Source organism: Papilio xuthus, unplaced genomic scaffold, assembly GCF_000836235.2.
Source record: "Papilio xuthus unplaced genomic scaffold, Pxut_1.1 DF828952.1, whole genome shotgun sequence".
Taxonomy (NCBI): domain Eukaryota; kingdom Metazoa; phylum Arthropoda; class Insecta; order Lepidoptera; family Papilionidae; genus Papilio; species Papilio xuthus.
The window spans coordinates 6,617,189-6,641,576 of record NW_013529697.1 but is presented as its reverse complement, the minus strand read 5'-3'; the positions used below and the strand labels follow the sequence as shown (position 1 = coordinate 6,641,576).

General features: G+C 32.9%; 1 protein-coding gene across 2 annotated transcripts; it reads left to right on the top strand.

Moving 5' to 3' along the window:
• Positions 1-10,334: 10,334 nt before the first annotated feature.
• LOC106127836 (sodium-dependent nutrient amino acid transporter 1) lies at positions 10,335-23,455 on the top strand. Of its 2 annotated transcripts, none has more exons than XM_013326116.1 (10): positions 10,335-10,496; positions 17,192-17,435; positions 17,867-18,009; positions 18,263-18,303; positions 19,025-19,117; positions 19,695-19,958; positions 20,662-20,869; positions 21,607-21,823; positions 22,089-22,345; positions 22,530-23,455. In XM_013326116.1, the coding sequence occupies exons 1-10, from the start codon at positions 10,413-10,415 to the stop codon at positions 22,968-22,970; spliced, it is 1,992 nt and encodes a 663-aa protein (XP_013181570.1). In that variant the 5' UTR covers positions 10,335-10,412; the 3' UTR covers positions 22,971-23,455. The 2 variants fall into 2 exon arrangements, with proteins under 2 accessions (XP_013181570.1, XP_013181571.1); XM_013326117.1 differs by lacking the exon at positions 10,335-10,496 and adding an exon at positions 13,246-13,321.
• Positions 23,456-24,388: the final 933 nt, after the last annotated feature.

Here is a 24,388-nt window from a genome sequence, read left to right as displayed (position 1 = left end):
TCATTTTACGTTAACCATAACCATTTACTCTTATAAATCACATCTATCCATTCGTGCAGCATTTTAAAATACCTGTATTTGTTAAATATCTTATTAAAACGGGGAATAACCAACAAACAATCGTCTTTATCTAATTGAATTTTACAGGAGAACGGTTGTGACATCTGAATGAACCCCATACGAATAACTGCAGTTGTACAATTCCGCATTTAAATTATTTTCTTCCTTTGCATACTTTAATCCCTTTCAAAGTCTATTTGCGTTTAAAATGTTTTACATCAATATTACTCTTTTTCCTGTAGTTTTATGTTTATTTTTGAATCATATTGAGCGTCAATGGCTCGGGGGTCAAGCACTTGACTTGAAATCTCCAGGTCCTGGGTTCGAATCCCGTCGAATGTTTTTCGACTTCCAATTTTACATATGTACATTTATCCGAAGTTCTTACGGTGAAGGAAAACATCGTGATGCAACCTGCACATATCTGAACAGAAATTCGACCATATGTGTGAAGTCAACCAACCCGCACTAGACCAGCGTGCTTGACTATGGCCTAGTCACCCCTGACTTTGGGTAGGCTTCGAGCCCTTCAGTGGGGACTATAGTGAGCTAATTATGATCGTATAGATGATGGTAATCAAAACACGCAGTTGCAATGTTATTTGGAATCTAGGTTATCCCGTAATTAGTTATACCCATTTAATTCAGTGTACTGGTATTTATTTTAAAATATTTAAACCGGATTTACAATCTGCAATAATATATTTTACGTTAATAAAGCTAATTTCGTTAATAAAAAATAATGATCATTAAAAGCTATAAAAGCTTGAATGTTTAACATTCGTCTATACAACGACGTCTATAGTTACCTCTTTAATGTTCTCATCAAAACTCTAAGCGGGAGGGTCTATAATGATAAGACGATAACATCCTAAATAACGAAGGCGAACCCCTAGTTTGCTATCTATGCATAATTGACGCACCTGCTCTTAAAGAAGGGCACACAGCCACCCTAAATGAAGACCGTTTTAAAAAGATTTAAAATGATAAATCATTTGTAAATTTTCTAAAAACTTTAAAAGAGATTTTAAGGGTGATAAAGAAAGAAACATAGGGTACATTGAAGGTAAAAGGAATTTGAGAAAGCATATTAACTGCAGGAGTAACGACTTTTTACCAAGCAAATAAGTGACACCTTGACTTTAGGTTATATGACATATACTTTACTTAAGTATAATAGTTTAATAATCTCTAAGGAGATCTAATAAACTTGTTCGAGTCTATCTTATTGTATGTTCTAGAATCAATAAGTTTAGGTATCTTAGTATCTCAGTGCAGTATACGTTTAGTATTTGTAATACTGATTTTAAAATACTTTAAGATTCCAATTACCATGACCTTAATAAAGATATCTGTTTTACGGGAGCGTTGAAATAATCAAGAGGTTGGAATTCCTAGCAGGTAGTATCGTATGCCACTATACTCAGGTAAATAAGTTTGCCACTAAGTGAGCCCACACAATAGTACCCAACTAATTTATTAGACAGCGCTTAAAGTTAGTTGGGCCACGAAACTTATAATATTTTCAGTCTATATTACTAAAGACTTAAAAAAAAAAATTTATTTTTACATTTAAATTAAACGTTACAAATATATGTTTAAACAAAACAATATTGAAGTTACTTAGAACTGTACGCAAACATCTGTGTATTTAACCATGTACTTGGTATTCTTTAAAAAAAAATTGTATTCAGAGTAATTTATTATTGACGCAAGCAAGGTGACGTGAACCTGTGAAAAGTGACAGATGTTTCAACTGAAACGGACCGGTTCAGCGAGAAACTGGAATTCAATACAATGAACCGAGGACAATCGGCTTTATTACTTCGCTTACCATACGAATACACATGAAGTTTTTTTTTTGCTTCTAAGTAAACGAGTATAAAACAATTATTATTAACGTATTTGCTGACTTAGAACTTTGCGAATAAAATGTACACGATTATATTACCAGTGAAATTGATCAATGGTGGGCCATCATGTCACTATAAGTAGACCAATTTTTCACAATTAAAATATCAAAGGGACTTAATCAGTTTTAGGGATTTAGCTACAATATTTAATTCGAAAATAATACTTTGGACTCACCTATACTTTGCTAAACGAGGTAACTCTTTTTATTATAATGTGTAAAAATAATTTTGAACAAAATATAAATTTATAGTTTTCGTGGCCCGACCTCTGGGAGGCACTTGGCGAAATTTACACCGCTAGTCGGTCCCTTTCTCTCTTAACAAGCTTTCTAACAAACACTAAGGAGAAATTATAGGATATCGTGGACCCTAGTTATTAAAGCTGTAAGCCCTGCTAACAAACTTTAGTATTTTTATTGAGTTTTGAAAATGTTACAGTTAGAAAATTAAAACGCGTAAATTTTAGATGTTGCTCGTTGTTATTAAGAAGAATGTAGTATTGCGCAAGGAAAAGCAAAAGCTAGGCATTACTTCGATTTACCATAAAATTTAAAATAAAAAAAAATGATATTTATCAAGATTGTGCAATTATTCTTATCGCCTATCAATAGACTTAAAATGAAATAATATTTCAAGCTTATTATATTCATGCAACTTCTAAAAATCCACAACAAAAGGTAATAAATCAATTCAATATTCGTAAAGGTTAATGTGAAATTGAAATCGTTAGGGTCATAAATAACTAAGCGGAAAATTTACCTAACGAAGTATAACATTAAGTCCCCTCCGTCTACCAATTAGTATGTCTCCCCAGAACAATAGCCCCTTATTGCGAGATCCAAAATCAATATCTGAAGAATCTCTAAGAATGAGACTTCTAATTCGATCAGTTTTCTAATATTACATCGAATTACACCGCATCAATTAAAGTAACTTACAATGAAAGGATGGGAAGTGGAAGTGGACTTTCCGGATGACAGAATGTATGGAAAGGGAAGATATTTTCTTTCTGTGCATGCTCTTCTCCGTCGATTAAATGTAAGGTAGGCAACGCATATGTAATTGAGTATGTCTATGGGCAACGGTCACTTCGCTATTTCAGCGATTTCAGGTGGCCGCACGCTCATTTGTCAACTTATAATATAAAAAAAACTTATGCTCCGTTTTGATGCACCCACATTCATAAGTCGCCCGAAATTCCCGCAATTACTGAATCATGTATGTAGTGTATAACAGTATATTTCGCTCCAACGTTCAAATTCATAATGAGTACACACCCGAAAACTTATGATGGTTTTCATTAAGTATATCTTAATCGATTCCTTAAAGGCCGGCAACGCATCTGCAGTTCTTATGGTGTTGCAGATGTCCATGGGCGTCGTTGATCACCGCTCGTTTGCCAACTTTTATTTTAAAAAAGATTGTATCAGTATAAATAATATTTTGATAAATAAAACTTCGTATTATATGTTATCAATATTAGTCTATCAAAGAACTAAAAGTTAATATAAAACGTGATATACCAAAATAATTCCGTTCAGTATTCCAGAAAAGACAACCCTCATCTTACGAAAAGCAGTCGCAAGGGAACGCACAGAAAAAAAATTATAAGGTCTGAAACTGTCTACCTAATTATACATTCAAGGGTGAAGGGCGAATGTTCTCGTGAGATAAGCCCCTTCTCACGCGACTGCTTTTTGTCACATAATACGCGCATCTTAACGTGCGACCTCTGCATTAAATTGTCAGCTTATGAATACAGCTTAACTGACTGGGGACTGAATTAAGTCGTAATTTAGTGAACAGTTTTGTTCAGGACCGATAACAGTTGAAATTAAATTCATAGTTTCGAAGTTTGTTAACTTTATAACTTATAGTAATGCAAAAATTATTACTAATTTTTATAATTTAAATACAAAGAGTGCATTAGAGAGTACATGGATAGAAATAACTAAAGCATTTAAAACACATTCTTCTTTCTTCTTCTTTCTCAGGCGTAAGTCGCCCACTGCTGGGCATAGGCCATCCCCAAAGATCGCCACGATGACCGGTCCTGTTCTAGCTGCATCCAGGTCGCTCCCGCAGTTATAATATAAACACATTAACCCAACCAATTACTTTATTCAAACCTAATGGTATAGCATATTTTTTTTCAATTGAAAAACAAAATATGTCCTACCATAAATGTTTCAAATCAATTCCCAATATTGGTGATAATTTTTAATTATAATTGCTTCACACATCATCAGAAATAAGCATTGGACCACTTCATATGAAAGCCAATCTTTTCATTACGATGAATTTACATACTATGAACATAATAGTTTCGCCTAATAATATGGGTTACAATACGCATTGTTTACTGTATGAATCACTTTATAGTATAGCTTTAATATACACAATGTCCAGTGTGTTGAACACAACGGACTTAATTATCTCAAAATCTGACCAAAACTATGCAACCAATGCCTCCAATTACATAATATAGACATCGTATTAGTTAATGAATTAGCTGTATGCATGTCTACACTTATGCAGACAAATATCTGCTAATCTATGGCACTGTTGCATATTAAATTAATTAATTTGTATATTATTACTAGCTGTAGCATATTGTATTATATTACTAGCTGTCGCCCGCGACTCTGTCCGCACGGTGTTCTTCCAGACCATCCTCTACATTTATGCCATATTCAGCGACATCTATGCAGCCGTTCTGGAGATACCTGTAAACAAACATCCATCCATCTAAACACTTGCATTTAAAGTATTAGTAAGATAAAAAAAAATCTGAATTTGTCGCCGAAAAAAAGATGTCAAGAATCATCATCAGCTCATTATACATCTCCACTGAGGGATTTGTAGCCTACGCTAAGTTAGAAATGACTAGGCCATAGACAACCACACTGGCCCAGTGCGGGTTGACTTCACACATATTTGAATTTCATCGCAAATATGTGCAAGTTGCATCACGATGTTTCCCTTCACCATAAGAACGTCGAAAAACGCTAAAGAACATGTTATTGTACCGCTTTTATTAATAAACATGGATATTAATAAAAATATTTCCGATATTCTAAATGTATTTATTACATTACAAGGTACTAATGAATACGGGCAAAGTTCGTGTCCATTACGAGGGTTAATCCGAGTGGAAGAATACTAGGCTGGCCGCTGTCTCTATTTGATAGAGGTTCACCCGCTTTTAGTTGATTGGGACTGCTATCCATCAATCCACGTTGAGACTTCTCCACGTCTCTCTGATTTATTGATTGATGCTTGTATTCATGTGTTATATTCACTATTTGATTTAAAAGCTTCAATATTTTTGAGTTCTCACTATATTTGTCTTAAAATTTTGTTGCGTTTCAGTATTAAAATACTTTTGGCATTTTTCTTAATGTGGGTTTTTGAGGCCCAAAGTCTCTGTATAAAACATGTCATTGTCATTATCTTTGACAAAACAGAGATAGCAATGTGTTTTAAAATGGGATTTTGATCTCAGAAACTTACATTTAGACAAGTTCATGATCAGATGATACTCAATTTAATGGACGATCTGGAATCACTACGGATTCATACATTTCTTTATTAATGACTATGTTTTACAATATTCTTAATTTATCTATTCACATTGAAACAGACAAAATTGATAAGACACACAATTTTGAACTTTAAAGTGAAACCAGTAAAGTTTAATTTTAAATATTATTATTCTTAGCCCTCCTTTTTGTGGTCTCTAAATTAGCTAAAAGCGTATCCAATACCTATACATTTACTAAAGTATGAACGATCTAAGCGAGACGGTGTAGACATATGATCTGGAAAAATTTACGCCCTGTAAAATTGTTACGCACCTTACATAAATTATAGATTTATGTAGCTATAAAACGCAAACGTCTTTTGTGATTACATTTTAAAACCTTTTATAATTTAAAAAAGACCATATATATATATATATATATATATATATATATATATGGTCTTTTTTTTATACCCGTATTATATATATATAACGTCTCTTATCTGCAATTTATTCACATATCTTTCTGCCATATCCGCTTCTAACAACCAAATAATCGTAAATGCACCAACAAGCCTTCAGACGAAATAAAATTAATATCAAAAGCAAACTAAGAAAAAGTAAAATATGTTCCAATTAGATTTAGGTATTCACTAATAAGATAATTGGAAATAACGAACATCCCGAAACGCATGTACCTCGAGAACTAATCCTAACTTAACGCGAGAATCGCTTGAAGAACGCACACCGAGGCAATTTCGATTTGATTTATCATTGTTCTTAACCGATAAATCAGATCACAATAGGGCTCCAGGGCGCCAGCGTTGTACGGAACTTCTATTAATTCTCCTTAGAACAATTCCGAAGTTGCCTCACAATGGGATTATAGACAATACGTCTCAAACGTGAGATGGTATCGCGCCATGCGATCCGCTCTAACGCAAATCGATAATGCGTAAAATGTACACCAGGCTGGTGTCATATTTGAAGACCAATTAGCTTTAAAGACTATGACGAGAAGAACTTGTACCATTGCTAGGAAAATTACTAAGTCACTAAGTTACTCCACCAGAGCTTCGTATTGTCGATTGCGTGTTTAACTACATACATTGAATTTTATGGCTGAAATGTGAAATTAGAACAACCATCTTTTGTTAATATAGCTACAACATAAACCAAAAATGTATAATAATACACTTTTAAATAACTGTTCCAAACCCACATGTGACTATATCCCAATGTGCGCGTCATTGATTCCGTACACCGAACACGTCGCATAGTTCTTTCTGTGCGGGATTGCTACCAATAATCTCGTAAACCAATAGAATTTAAACTTCCACTGTTGGAGACATGTTTGATTTTCGAACAACGCGAACCGCAACCGTGATTCCTGTGGAAAATCTGAAAATCTTTCTGAGTTTGTGCACTTTGTATGGGCTACAGACATCGTGCACGAAGCAGGCACGCTACCGATCGGCTTTTTACATCAATTTTCGTATTACCGATGGATTAAATCCGGGGTCGGCCCCGCAGGAAAGTTTTCGATTGGATTGGGAGCCCGCCGGCGGTTGTCGTGAATCAATGTTGTAAAATTTGTATTCAGGTGGCACCGCTACTTTACTTTCTCCGTGGACAACGAAAGCTCCCTTCGATCGATTTAAAAAGAATATTCGGCGTGTTTTGTTTTAGCATTTCATGATCCAATTTACACTTAGATTACAGGTGAGATTGAATTTATTTCGTTTTCTCGAAACGTGCTACAGATCTTTGATGTCACGAAAGCCATTCCTTTACATTATTTGATAAGGAAATCTTTAAAAATATAAAACGAAACATTGGCGTAAATCAAATAGTAAATATGATCATCACAACAGTATTCGAAATTATTTTCACGAAGACTAAATTGTGAATAACAACTTTAACATTATTTACCTAGTCTTGTATGCGTCATAGTAATTCAAGGTCAAGTTTAACATTATAGTACTTTTAACGACCAACCGTGTAAGTAGAGTGAACATGTTGACACAGATGATTAGCGCTAGCGAAGTGGCGTCACTTGTTGAAATCTGCGCTTAGTTACGGCTATATTTTAAAATTCCTAACAAATTAGTAATATATCATGCAGATTACTTTTTGTGTTTACTTACTGAATCATAAAAATACCACATTATTTTGAACTACGAGAATATTTAAAGATGTCGTATGCTAAGAAAATTGGAGAAAACTCAAGATAAACAGGTTACTTTTAGATTAATTAATCAATTGTTTTTATTTACAAGAAAATATAGGATTCAGATATTATTATTAACATATTCATTTATTACCCTTATTCTTAATATATTACATTTCATATAACTAATAAAAAATTATACAAAATATATTATATTAAAAATAGAGCACCACCGAATGCGGTGCCCCATGACTCAAACAACCAGAGGTCAGAGACAGGAACCTTCACACGATGCGTGCGGTTTCTAGGATAACAGCCTTTTGTATCGGGCCCTTAATCCAACTGTGAACACCACCCCGTAGATTTTTTTTTGTCATCTTTGAGTTGTACAAAAATAAATAGCTGCGTGGCTGTAATCATAAAATTTTTACGTTCCAACTTTCACTCTAACCAATAATTATTACAGATTAATTTTATAATTACATAAATCACTGTGCATATTATGATAATGACAAACAATAACACCTCGACGTTATCTCATGCGTGAGTGAAAAATGAAATCATTTCACCGTCATGACATTATGTTGAAGACGAATGAGAACGTTTAAATATTTCATCAGAACTCAACTCAACAGTAATTTTGAGGCCTCGAATTTTGATATTGTGGTCTATTTAAGTTAATAAAAGTAAATAAATTTATAATGATTATTCATGTATCCGTCTCCTTTGAGTTTTAAGTTATCATTCAGAACTTTTATGGGTTAGGTTACTTTTTACTGCTTCCCTAAGAGACTTTGAAAAGGCGGTTTGTATTGGTAACTACGATGAATGGTATAAAATGGGAATATTGGTAACTTATAAATTGAATTGAAATAGATGAATTTTATACTTCGACTACGAGTTTGTTATATTTGCAAAATGCAAAATACCCAAGAAAATATTAAAAGCACATTTGATTATAGACATGGAAACAATGACTTAAGTGGAAACAACTCTTTACTGTGTACTGACATTGTTTGCATGAAGAGTCAATTTCTTGCAAACATTGTATTATCTCGGTCGTAATTAACTTAGTATTGCTTCTAATGAAAACGAAAACGACTCCGATAAACTCAACGATGTTAGCAATTTGTTCAAAAACTTGGTCAGGGACATTGTAACTTCTAAATTAATATTCTTTTATGGTTTACTTATTGTTTTATTTCTAATAATTAGTCTTTATTTTATTCTTGACGATTTTTAATCATTGTTAATAAAGGTTTAATTCTGATAAAACGATTTGTATTTTGTAAGGATTTGATCATTTTCTAGGAAAATTTCCTGTCGCTGTTTTAGCTTCATATCTTAAACTAGTTAAACTTAAATCAAATACCATTTTTATTTGCATCCAAATACCAATTCAATCAACAATCTGTTTAGACAACAATGCTACATCGTAGACGACTTTAGAAGTATCATTAGTCACATTTACCTCATGGGTCTCGATGATATCTTTATTAAGACATTTGTTATTGTCTTAACATTTGATAGACTACTGTTCCAGGTACTTCTACCATTTGTTCTTTGTTGTTTTTTAGTCTATCTAGGATTAGGACAGGGAGATCTAATGTGAGGTTTTGTACATTAGTTTTGTCTTCCAGATCATTTTGTCTTTTATCATTTCAGTCGTCAATCTGTTCCTAATCATCTGTTCTTTAATAAGTTTTAAATTTATTATTTGACACAGTACAAGGTTTTACTTTATAAAAAGTATATAAAAACAAGGTCTATGACCTTCTCCATTGTATCAATTGACCTTACAACTAAAGTATTGTCAATATCGATAGTGTATTTGGTTTATTTTTTAAGGAATCATACCAATAAATTAACATTAATATCATAGAAAATCAATATTTTTTCTTCATTTACTTATTTGGTTGTTTTTTTTTTCTTCTTAGAATTTTAACTAAAATTCTTCCTGAAGATCGAAGGGTAGTTGATTTTTTAGTTGTTCTTGGTTGCTTCTAAAGATCCTCATAAGCAAATTAAAACCTAGTTTAAGATATCTCCTACTCTGTTCCCTATCCCAATAATGATCCCCATGTCATCATTCCGTAAACTGTAGAAACTGCTTGATTATCAACATCCATTTTCAACGTTCAAATTAACGGTAAATATAAGATATGAAGGGATTTTTCTTATAATTTAACACAACTATACATCGTGACGGTCAGTGGGCACGACGATGGTAATTATCCCCTGTTTTTATATTTACTTCGCCGGTCATTTCCATAAGCAAGCACTGTCGTACGCGGCGTAGCGTGGCTTGTGATATCGTAGTGATGTTCGTTTATCGATATTCTATAAAACGATAGAAATAACTACTTATTATTATATTTTCTAAGTAATTGAAGCTACCATTACTTTTACAAGATTTAACCAGTTTAAAGTGAATAGTTTAGAAGTTTAATTTGAAATATTTTATTTATACTCGGCCTGTTTGTTTTGCCTCCTTACATCTTAGTAAACTGAAAGTACATTTCTAACTAAAGATAATAGAAACAGTGAATATTTTGGTCATCAGGTAGTGACAAAAGGAACAATTGACCAAAACATTTAACGTCTAATTAAACATATCGACAAACAATCGTCCAACACTCGCTCCTGCGCGCACCTTCCGTGTCGTTAGTACAACGTGAAGAGCGCATGCGCGCAACCGTCTCCAGTTTATTAACGGATTCACGATAATTCGAAAAATTGAATTTATATGGCAGTGGTGACACGACGGAGTGGTGTGAGCCCATTCGCGAGAGAAGATAGCGGTGCCTCGAGGCCTCTCCGAAATGGCTGGGTAAATACCATTTGTATTTCTCGGCGTTATGCATTTACATTGACCTTGTTCAAAGCTATTATACAAAGACTAAGTACTGTGCCATCTTTATGCGCCATAATTGTTTATATACATATATTGACTCGTTTCGGTGCTGTGTAAGTAACGCGGAAATTCAAGGTTAAGCGAAGCCTTTACTTTGGAAAGTGTTTTAATTTCGTTTTAATGTGCGTTTGAGTATGTAGACTCATTTTTCTTAAAAGTTAAATGCAATTCAACTTACTAATTTTTATTCGAATGTGATTATCTGAAATGGATGAATGTTCCCTTGGATCGAAGGACATCAAAATTAATATAAAGGAAATTAAACATACTTAATAATGAGGAGATTGTCAGACCTAAATTACTTAACTTAAATTAGTTTATTACTCCGATGACCAGAAATCTCTCTCGCAGGCAGGCTATCATTGATGTCAGTAAAACAATCCATCGTAATATTATTATGGAGGATGTAACCGCGCACTCAAATTCACATCCTTAGCCTTTGTAGCGTTCACGATTCCTAAGCACAAGAAAAATGGTCTCAATCGAGGTTAGTTAATTGTATCCTCCTTGTTTTTTATTGTTTACGTCTCATCCTGGTTCAGGAACTACAGCGACAAGTCTATCCAATGGATGCACTAAAGAAATATATCCGAGGGTCATTTGATTACAAAATTTGGTAAAAATATTCGTTATTTATAACGGGATGTCTATACAACAAAAATATTGTACACCAAGCATTTTCACGCTTTCCTCAAGCATAATAATTAAATAATTACTTATGTAAATAATTAACATCTATAATTATTTCTGTAAAAAGCTTATGAAGTAAACAAATACATTGTGTATTTATCGCGTTTTTCACATTATCCTACTCGATTAAAAAGAAAGTTTTATTGATTTTCCATTTATATAACCATATATAATACACATATATAATCCTAATTTTATGCAATATTGCAATTCTGTGTTGAAATGAAGTCGGGATTCATTTAATTTATGTGCAATTTGTGGTTAGATTTAATCATAGCTATGGGGCGGACTTCCTAATAGATTTCAAGGCTTATTTAATTTAAGTACCCCTATAACTAATGGAATAATTAGTTTGCAAACTACTCGTTACCTTTAAGCAGAACTATCGAGCTAGATAAAGAGCGTTTAGTAATTACTATAAATTTTGAAACGCTAATAGCCTAATGATTAAGGGTACTGACATCCGATTATAGGGTAGTGAGTTCGAATCCCGCTATTCAACTTTTGTCGTAAATTATATCACACAAACAGTTGCCCGCAACTTCGCCCGATGAATTATAAAATCTAGTAATAAATATAGCCTGTCTCACTTGGGGATTGTGTAGTTTTCTAATAGTATAACATTTTTTTTAATCGGTTCATTAATTCGGGGCTTATTCAATGTAACCAAACAATCAAAACTTGGGTCTATAATATTATTCTACAACTAAGTTAGAATGTTAACAATAATTATTAATTAAAATATCTAGAAAATACATTGAAAAATCTTACGACAACATATCGTATTATAAGTTTTATATTAACTTAAACATCAATATTTACTTAAGTTATTCATCAATAAGTCTTTAAAATTTTACGTTTCCTATGTAAAAAGCTGTTTAGTAAATGCCGGAACAGAAATGAAAAGTAAGTTATGGATTGATTAAGAGTGAAATGACAAGCACGCGAGCGGCAACAATGTCCGCGCTCGATGGATGATCTATTAACGATAAAAATAACATTAAGGTAATGTGAAAATAACAACAGTTATATCCCCTTCCTTATTGTTTACTACGTATTTAAATAGCAATATAACTTAGATTATTATAGACGCAGAGCGAGGTCTTAATGTATTTTTGTTCTTGTACACGTAAGGAATGTTTCATTTATGATTATGTCAAATGAGTATTCAGTTTTATTTGCTAACTAGCTGTTGCCCGCGAATCCGTCCGTGTAGGATTAAAAAAAAACTTAATTAGTAACCTATGTGTTATTCCAGGCTATGTTCGACATTCGTTCGAAATTTCATAAAGATCGGTGCAGCCGTTCTGAAGATATCTTTAAAAAAACTTACATGCATCCAAACTTTCGCATTTATAATATTATTAAGATAGTAAATAACATAATCAAATATATTTTAAAGTCTTACCGTGGCTTTCTGAGACCAAAATCCCTGTTATCTCTGTTTTGACAAAGATAATGACAAGGATAACGATATGTTTAATACAGAGATTTTGTTGCCAATAACCAACGGTTAGTCATAGAGTTTTGGATACAGTTTAAATACGAACTAAAATAATTCTACATTTCTCAAAAATGATGAGTATATTGTACCACAGGTTTACGGGCGGTACATCAGTAGATATTTATTAGGGTCATGATCTCTGTATGTGTGTCATTTAATGCCAATTATACGTAATTGATGCGTGTTAAAAGGTTGTTTGTGACCGTGCTAATATCGAATGGAGTAAGCGTTTGTTCGTGTCGTTTTATTACACTACCGGTGATAATTCTCGTTTGTAAGGATTCTTTACTACTGTTTAGTCACCGTGTCGAATTATTATATTAGACTTTATTTGTCTACTAAGTAATTACGATGTTTCAGTGAATCGATTTTTTTTTGTTTTCTAACAGTTGCTTCATGTGATGATATTCAATGATATCAGTCCCGTATTGTTATTTAAAATTTTTATATTTTCGTAGTATTAGAAACTAGAAAATAAAGCAAAAACGCACTTACTTTAGTTACAATGTTGGATACTATTATTTATTATGTGAATATCAACCGAAAGGTGAGTACAAATTAACAATTGTTCTATATTTACCTTTTTAAATCAATTTAATTTTCATGTAATAATTTTATAATAATCTGATTCCTAACACTTTTTGTAAATATAATCTTACTTCTTACTAATATTATAAATGCGAATGTATCGATGGACGGATGGATGGATAGATGTTTATAGGAAGGTATTTCCAGAAAGGCTCCATGGATCACAATTAAATTTGGCATGGATGTAGAAAAGTTTGGGAGAACAGTTAGACTACTTATTAAGTTTTTTGTTTAATTCGCGCGGACGGAGTCGCGGGCGACAGCTAGCAATATTATAAATGCGAATGTTTGGGTGGACGGTTGAATGTAAGAATGTATCTCCAAAACGGCTCATCAAATCTCGCTAAAGTTGGCATAAATGTAGAAAATTTGTTTAATATTATGCAGAGGGAGTCGCGGGCGACAGCTAGTTAAGTTTAACAATACCATCATGTTACGTTTAATAGCAATCAAAACAACCACAGCGCTATATAGAGTTTTATATAACTGCTATTAGAATGTATATATCTTGTAATGAGTCATGCACTGAGATATTCCTCCAGCATACCTCTTAGAATATTATTTATACATTATCAAGTAACACTACAACTTCTTGTACATTTATTGTATTTTGTGTCGCGGAATGCAATTGTTAATTAATGTTTACATGTAGGGAAAGCAAAGAATTGTAAAAAATATATTCAATGAATAAATACATGGGTATTGAACTTCATCATTAACCTGCCTTTATCCCTACTGAGGATCGCCATAGTATGTACTAGTCTTCCATATAGTTCTATCAGCCGTCATATCTGAATCCACCTTCTTACGCATATCCATTACTTAAATTAATCTGGAAAGCGCCGTGCTTGACCAAATCGTTAAGAAACCAGAAAAATGTAAAAGAATTTTGAAATCGGCACTTCTAAATAAATAACTTATATTTATTGCAACTTAACAATCAATTGTTTTATACATCTACTTTTCTTTTGTTTCGCTTTTTTGTCTTTCTACTATAGTCTGAAAAAAACCGTTTAATCTCTGTTCTTTTTGTTTATATATTATATAATTGTGAAATGGTTAATAACGTCTGTATTTGTTAAATTTGCTGATCTTATAAATTTAATAAGCGACCAGTAAGTACACCTAAACCCTAAAGGTTTTTAGTACTACTGTCTAACCGATGTTTAATTTGTTATGTGAAGTTTTTGTATAATAAATAAAAAAAAACACAATGCTTCCATACTTTCTTTGGTCTTCTTCTATCTTTGTAGCCATATTAGTATTTACGAGATTCATTTGACACTCCTGTTTATTTAACATCAATCACGAGAAAATGTTTAAACAATTATTAGTATATTTACTATTAAATACTATTCTACAAGTTCGCAATAGTTGCAAGACATGTGAGTTACTCAGACTTACTAAAGACTTACATAATTATAATCTATAGTTAGTTATTAATTTGAATAACTGACATGATTACAGGAAACATCTGACAACCTGTATTACGTATGTAAACAACTCAATTTCCTTGAATATATTTAATAAGTATGTTTGTGGTTTTATTAACTAAGGCAATATATTTAGCTATTTCTATTCTCACTTTGTGTCTTACTTTAGGCACGATTACTAAAAACAGACCGTCGGTGGCTCAGTTGTCAAGCAGTTGACTTGCAATCTGGTCCTGGGTTCGAATCCCGCCATGTACCAATGTTTTTCGATTTCTAATTTCAGATATGTACATTTATCCGACTTTCTTACGGTGAAGGAAAACATCGTGGTGCAACCTACACATATCTGAGAAGAAATTCAAAGATATGTGTGAAGTCAACTAATCCGCACTTGGCCAGCGTGGTTGACTATGGCCTAATCACCCTTAACTTAGGGTAGGCTCCGAGCCCCTCGGTGGTGACGTATAGTGAGCTGATGATGATGTCTAAAAACACGCGACTAAAAATCGATACTGTATCTGGAGTTTTTCCTATCAAAAGATGGACAACATTTTTCTGGAATTTTCCTTTAATAAACTTCTATACTAATCACAATGAACTCTATAGCGTAAGTTAAATGGTAGTTGGGATTCCTGAAGAGTCAAGTTTTTGATTCTATACATCCGCGTACGTTCTTTACAAACTATTCAAATGTTACTTTTCAGCAGTAAAAAGAACAATCAAGTTTTAATAATTCTATTTAAATATGACTCATAACTGTTTCTAAACAGAATCGTTGTGATCACTTCAACACTAAACAGTACGTTAATTCTTCATTCAATATGAGTACAAGTTTACAAAACATCAAGTATCGACTCCACATCATTTCAACAATATATTTGTGATATTCTAATAGACAATGAGATTTAAATATGCATACAAATACTGCTGTCTGTTAGTCACATCTTTTTTAAATTCCTCCTGTTAGTTCACATTCTCCCAATGACAATTGAAACATTTGGATTCCACGATACAAAAAAATTACGAGGACATAATATAAACTCGTGTCTTCGATTTTTACAATTAAATAAATTAATTAAATTACTGATAAGATTACATTTTTTACTTCTTATAGCAATTCAAATTTAGAACAATTATTATATATTAAGAGTGTCGGTGGCTCAAGGGTCAAGCACTTGACTTGCAATCTGCAGGTCCCGGGTTCGAATCAATGTACCAATGTGTTTTTCGATTTCCGTTTTACATATGTACGATCCGAAGTTCTTACGGTAAAGGAAAACATCGTCAACCTGCTCATATTTGAGAAGAAATCCGAAGATATGTGTGAAGTCAACCAACCCGCACTTGGTCAGTGTGGTTGACTATGTCCTAATCACCCTTAACTTAGAGTAGGCTCCGAGCCTGTCGGTGGGGAAGTAAAGTGAACTATTCCTTTCAACTCATAAGACAGTTGTTGAAATTGCTATCTCATTTAATCCTTTACTTATCTCCCTTAGATTACTGCTCACTCTTTGTTAAGGAAGCGCTCAAAAAATATGAACTCTTCACGTCAGCTCATTCGTCATTTAAAATAAATATGCAAAAAAATGTACGTCTAAAATGAAACGAATGACTACTAGTTATCATAATTATTCATTGTACAGACAGAATTATTGTCTCCGAAGTGGCTTATTATCGTCGTTATAAAGTCAATGTTAATATGCACATTTGTGAAGTAATTTACTTGTTGCCTTTGTATTTTAAATGTCCGTGCGGATGACAACGCTTTTTACTATATGAATATGCAACAAAAATTATTTAAAAATATTAGTTACGAAATGTTACTCATTTTGTCATGTCCGAACTTTTTCAGTTACTTGGTTAATATCTATCCAAACTCTCGCATCTATACAAATTTAAGCGTCAATAGCCTAATGGTTAAGGGCACTGATTTCCGATCATGAGGTCGGGGCTTCAAATCCCGCTGTGCGACTATTGTTGTAAACCACATTCTACCACAAGCTTAGAGCTTAGTTGGAATGGTAAAAGAAGTATTAGTACATTTAAAAATCTGCTAATATTCTATAAAAATATACTAAAGCTTTAACAGACGCTTCTTTGTAACGCAGAATCTGAGCTATCACGGCATATTTTAGAAAAAATATTTCTGTCATAATAATACGTATACGTATAACTTGGTTTAGTGTATTTATTTTAATGTCAATAAACTTAACGAGTAAGTAAATAAAAAAAATGTTAAGCAAGAAAGAGACAATAATTGATAGCCAATAGCAGCAAAGATGAATGGTTGTCATGGTAACGGCGTCTTAGGCAATGCCTTCATTATCATTTGAATTTTGACATATGAAATTGCAATATAGAATGTAAGCAATAAAACAAAGTTTTCTGTGTTCCAGACAGTCAGACGGGCGTACGATGCGATCAAGATTCAAGTATCCACGATCGCGATATCGCTGACTCTCTTCAACCTGGTGCGCCTTCCGAGAGAGGCGTTCAGATATGGCGACCTGCAGTTCTTGATCATTTACACATTCTGGCTTATAACACTCGGCCTACCGATCACTATGCTGCAGCTGACGATGGGACAACTCAGTCAACAGGATCCTGTAGGTGTATGGAGAGCTGTTCCGATTCTTAGAGGTTTGGTTTAATTTTCTTTTGTTATTGTATTTTATAACCAAAAGGTAAGATTAAATAAGATAATATCTTTATATAGCTTCTATTAGTTGGTGTTTAAAAGAATTTAATAATTTAAAATCTCGCAAGAAATACAAATCCTGGTTTAGCTGTTTTTTGCGATAGTTGAAACAATTGCTAATTAAAATTCTGTTATTAGATCGTAGAGTCTTCAGTGGTTTTTTCCTTTTAATTAACGAGTTTATTCAACTTTTTGTCGAATATAGTACAATAAACCATTATAATTTTAAGACAACTAAGTACTTTGAAAATAATTACCAAAAAAAAAACAGCTAATTTGGTAAAGCAGAATGCTTCGTGTTTTTGTCTACTCCATCATGTGCAAAAAAGGTCGTAATTTTGAAAACAATTAGGTTCAATTTAAATAATTACAGGTATCGGACATTTGAAGATATTGACTTCATACTTATGCTGTGTGTATGGGATGATCTACGCTGCGCTCGCTTTTGCCTATTTAATATGGATTGCAAAGGGTTCGATTCCACTAAAGGATTGCATTAAACTTCATATCACACCGGTAATTTTAATAATTATTCTTTCATCTTTATAAAAAAAAGTAATTATCTTTGCCCTCTGTAAGATATCTTTCCTTATCATCATCACCTGGAAATAGTCTCAAAGCCTTGATCTTATTTTTCTCTAAGGATCTTGTCGCTCCAAATCTGAAAGCAATATGATTATCTCTATTATTTGATAAGTGGTTAAGGAAACGGATTTATTTTATAATTCAATTTTAATAATATGTTATATAATTTATACTTTTTTTTCAGTACGGCTATGAAAATAAAATGAATGCGTCCGAATGTTTCAAGTAAGTATGCTGTTATTGTTTTTTTTTGTATTATAAGGTTGCAAACAAGCAGTGGTCACTTGAATTTGACAAATTATTAAAGTGACCGCTGCGCGTTGACATTTACATTTGCAGATGCGTTACCTACTATCAATAGACAGAGGAGGGGACGCATATAGAAAGATGATATTACTCTTAATATGCATCCTTTTCTCCACCAAATCCACGTTCCTTTTTCATCTTCCTATCTTTACAAGAAAGCGATGGGAAGGGGAAGAACTCTAAAATGAGCCTTCTGGCATGTATTTAATTAATTGTTATGTGTGCATAGGTGTTTTCTAGTTACTAACGTTTTCTTTAAAATGGAAATAGTTCGACCTAGACCCGAACTAAAATAGTAGCGGATTTGTTCGATTTACCAATTAAGGTCAATTCTAAACGTGGGTCGGAGCAGCGCGATATATTCGTTTTGTCACCTTAAAAAGAATCTTAGAATATCTTCACGCTTTTATAGTCAGAATTCTAATCATAATAATATCAAATGAGAAAATTTCGATTTATAGATGGTAAAAGGATGTTGCTTAGCAGGTACAGAGATAGACCAGTGTTAGTAATATCACATAGGCTACTCTGCTACTAATAAGTTTTTTTTTTAATTTCGCGCGGATAAAGTCGCGGTTAAAAGCATGACAATTTGTTTCCTACCAAGTCAAGTTGTGTTTAATTATTTAAATAATTTCAGTTCAACATTTTTGGCGCCATTCACTGAACATCCGCAGTATCTCGGCGTAATGGCTATTTTAATATTCGTTTTATGGTTCTTTGTGCCCATTATGTAAGTATTAATTGGTATGTACTTTGTCACTATAAAATTATTTATGCTAATTATATTTTTGCTTAATTGCCATTGTATGAAGAAGGCGGTATCATTTGTTGTTACTTACTAATATAAATGCGAATGTTTAGATCAGTGGTTCCGAAACTTATTTTGTCTACTGCCCTCTTTGAGAATAAATATTTTTTTAGCGCCCACATGTTTTCACATATTTAAAAACCACTATAACTTCAAATTAAATTAATTATTGTGACCTATATATACGAAACTTTTACTATAACCCGCAACTTGAGACCTGCAGCGCCCCCTGCGTTATCGTTCACTTTGGGAAAGACTAGTTTAAATGGATGGATGTTTGTTACGGATCACCAGCACATCTGCATGGATCTCGCTGAAATTTGGCATAGATGTAGAACATCATATGGAATAACACATAGGCTGGTAATAAAGTTTTTTTTTTATTTCCGATGAAGGCGCGGGTGACAGCTAGTGTTCTTTGTTTATTTATTTATTAACAGGATGAAAATAGCAATAAATATTAAAAAATATTATAACATGCCATTGTTTTATGTTCCAGGTTATACAGACTAAGAAAATCATTAACGCTATCATTTCTAGTTATAAGTCCAATGATATTAATCATAGCTATAGCACTGGCTTCATTTCTCTCGGAGAATGGAAGTTTGTATTCGTTGATGGAATACTGCGAAAATTGGAAGGCTATGTCTGAGCCGTACATTTGGCACAGCGCTTTGGTGCAAGCGTTACTGTCAACGCAGATCGTTAGCGGATATCTGATAAGTGCTGGTGGGACGGTCTACTCATTTTCTGACGTCAGGTGGTTAGTGTTGTATAATATTTTTTTTATTTATATGTCTCAGATGTACGTTATTACTTTATATGTTTATGTATGATCTGAACCAATTTGTAGTCACTGTTTTTCGAATGACTGCATTTTTAATATCAATTGTTTTCTGAGGTATAGTACCTGTAGCATTCGTTGCGTTATATTTGACTCGTTCACGTACCGACACGTATTGCCGGTCCAAAGGTCTGACATCGACTGACTCCCCTCTCTCCGGCATATACTTATGGCGTGTACGCTCAAGACAACACTACGTTTATACATAAACTACAGTACCGAATGTAGATTTTCGTTTATATCTGATTGAAATAATTATAACGTTTGATCTTGTGTTTTAAAAGACACAGTATCAAAATAATTGTCGTACGATATACAATCTACTTTGTGGTTTTTGTGTGGTTTTGCGTAGATGACGTAGCCATCAAATATTTATTTATATTAAGGTTAGCATGCTTGCTTATAATTTAGTTTAATATGTGAAACAAAATAAAATATTTCACCGAAAATAATCTTGAAGGTATCATATTATATATAATATCAATTGATAATTTATTCTTCAATTTCATAAATTTAAAAGCTATTAACGTTAAAAACCCATCCTTGACTTCGAACATCCATAAAATTTTGACTTTTACATGTTTATCCGTCCGTTTTTATCACATGATTTTTTCTATTTCAGGGTGTCAACATTTGTAGTAATTTCAAACACACTCTCAGGATGGTTGTGGGTGTTGTTTTGGGAGTTCATCAGTGGTAGCAGCAAAAAGGATCTTGGGATCATAACAATATTGGTGCTTATCTATCAATCTTCGGTATCGGAGCGAAGAGGGAAGGAATGGCCGATTTTAGCGTTCGCTTTAGTTCTACTGTCCGGTGTTATCAGTGTGGTGAGTTTACTAAGAAGCTTCATACCGGCAAAACATAAACTAAAAAAATAAAACCTAGATCCCACTTACAATAAGGACCAAATCTATCTGATAAATTTACACTTAAGAACTGCTTAACTAACCACTAAGCCACTCTGAGTATGGACATCAGTAAGCACAATTAATACCAACGTTGCTGCTTGTACTGAAAAATTTAAATTTATGGGACGAAACTTTGTAATAGCTACGTTAACGACATCGCGCAATTTAAAATTTCAACACATTGAATAGAAAAACAATTCCGTCGGTCGTTTACTGGACCGTGACATTCTGTATTTTAAAACTATTATGTAAGTTTTCTCATTATATTTCTGTGAAGGCTTAAACAAATTATTTGAAGACATCCGAAACAAAATTGTTTTTTTTGGGCAAGTGAGGTTTCTTTGTCCATAATATACACAATTGAATTCCCTTAGACTTACAGGGTGTACTAAAATGTAGGTCAAAATATCAGCCTTATATCTACAATACGGCCTTTGAATTAGTAGATAAAACCAGATCTAAATTAAGCAATGTAAACTTTATCACAAATAGTGGTGAAACGTGATCACTTTAGTATAGTTACTGTTAGTAGCCTTTAAGAATTACTATAAAGTAGTCACTCTTATCACTTACAACTTCAATACTCTCTAACACCGACAATATCTTCAAGTTTGATTTTATCTAAAAAAAAATAAAGAATAACAATCAATTTTCAGCTAACACTCCTTTTTCCCGTGTACGACAAACTTCATCGATTAACGGGCGACCAATGGCGGTTGTACGCCTCAGCAACGTCAGCAGTTGGGACAGCTCTCACCGTCGCGGTGCTGGCCAGCGGTCTAGACATAGTAGCGTTATTAGATGAAATGGTGGTGCCAGTGTTAGCCGTATTCACAGTCACTATCGAAGTTGTGGGATTCGTATATTTATACGGTAAGTTAAACATTTTACAAATATAACAATTATCAAGAAAAACGTAATTAAGTTAACAGAACTTAATTGTTAATATTTTATATCAGAAAACGGGTTGGCGCCTGCACAAAAGTTAACAGCAGAATAGTGCAATAAAATAATTATCGAATATTTTCTTCAGGGTATTGTAATCATATTCTGTCAGGGATATAGCTTATTTAATTACGCTTGTGTATTTCGATACAACATTGAAAAAAGTTTAACTTTTGTTTTGTATACCTTTCAGGTTGGTTCTACCTCACTATCGACGTCCAATTTGTCACCGGGGCTAGATTATCAAGTTATTGGATAATCGTGTGGTGGTTAACTCCGTTCATACTCCTGGGAGTCACGGGGTGGTGGCTGCGAGCGTCGTTGCGCTCCTCCTGGGCCTATGGTCTAGTGCTCTGGCCTGTAGTAGGGATACTGATATTAATGATCATCATCATAGTGATATTTGCTGCCATTGCTGTCGCAAAAGAGGAACAATTCAATTTTATTACGGTAAGTAAACTTTAGTCATGAACATCAACCAAGTGACATACGATTGGTAGTAATTATACGACACAACCTAATTAAAATGAATTAGGTCATATCATGCTAGATATGTTAAAATTTTTATAACCTGAGCTTGACATCTTCGGAGATTTCAAATTTAATTAAAATAAATCTCATCTTTTCTTTTCAGAAAGTAGCATCTGCATTCAGGCCCTCACGAATGTGGGGACCTGAGGAGCCTATGGCACGATATTTATGGATGTCACAACGATACTCAAGCGAACACAGCACCGAAGTTGAAACCGCATCAGATCGAAATAATTATTCACACTTGAAAAGTAACAAAAGTAAAACGTATCAACAGAACTGGCTGACATCCGAATTATACCAAAGATCACCCGAATTTGTAAGCAAAAACGATAAAATAAGTAATAAAAAAGATATGGGACCTAAATATAAGATTCATGATAGATTAAAGGACAACGATAGGGAAAGAGCAGAAAAGTTCCGATCGCCTAATGTTTGTATCGCCACAGATCAACTCGGCGGACAAAGTAAATGCAGTTGCAACAGACATTTCACGTTGAATGTACCCGATTTGAGGAACACCGAAGTGTCGACTAGTCTATAAAAATATATAAAATACGTACAACGAATGTTTCGTCTAGTCGAATTATTTATTATGGATATGATATTTTAAAACAATACCAGAGAGAATAACTCTGTATAAAAGAAGAAATACGCGTAAGCTACAGATTAAAATCATTGGAACATAATATTATGGAAGAACGACAATATGGAAAAACGAAGAAGGAAAAGGCGAGAAAAAATTACATTTACATATGTGCTATAGGTTTCTAATTGAAGATAAGTCATAAGTAAATAGAAATGTATCATTTGGAGAGGATAAAGGGACAGCCAATTCCCAAAATGGTCACCGACGCTTTTGGACACGGATTTGTAGACGCGTTGCTGACCTTTAAGAGAACGTAGCTTTGATGAGTCAAACCGTTAAATGAAGAGAAAAAACTGTAGAATCTAAGTAAGAAAGTGTAAAGAGTAGAATAGAAACTGAAGAAGTAAATCCTAGAAAGAATAAAGTTTATAAAATAGTTATATCATTATTTCATGATAAACAATCCCATTCCATCAAACTTTAATGTTTGTAGCATTTTACAATCATTTATTCAAAAGTAATAATTACTTTTCGACAGTGCGTGTGGTTTCATTAAACGTGAATAAAATTTTACGGTGCATTAAATTGAACCAAATCATGTTACAAACGGGTTTGTATTTTACTTGCTAAAAGTAATTTTATTCGATTAATGATTCAAGTAATACTAATGTTAGCTTATAATTATTGCTAATATTGTACGTATGAAACAAAATATTACTATAATATTAAGGCTCAATTATTTAATTGTAATTAACGTAATTATGAGTCCAAATATGAAAGAATTATTGGTATCACGCGTAAAAATTTTAGAAGAGCAAAATAATAAACACGTATAAAAACCGTATGTTCAATATACAAAAGAATGAAATATTTTAATCGACTTGACTTTTAAAGAATCACGTGAATTAAAATGTATTTAAATTAAAGCATAACAGTAGATGCAAAGAAACATGTTTTCTTTAAAAATATTATTTTTCTACATTAGCATGCATGTAGCTAATATTACAACAAACAATTTATTTGCTGAAAATAAAAATAGAGAGATATTTAAATTCCTTTCGATAAATTTATTTTTATTGCTTGTAAATTAATAAATAAAAGTGTTAAGTTAACCTTATAAATAAATACAGTTAAGTGATCGCTTGATTCATTTTTTCCGAGTTACGTAAACTTGATAGCAAAAGAAGTTGAATCGATTACAAAAAACAAACTCCTCAGGAGCCAGATGAGTAATAGCACAAGTTTGAACATAAATCTTAGAGAAATATAAAAAAGTGTCGGAATGAAGAGATCGCTTTATTCGATAGAAACATATACGAGCGTACAATCGTCGAGAAAATTTATTACTTTTAATACGTAACACTTTTGTTAAC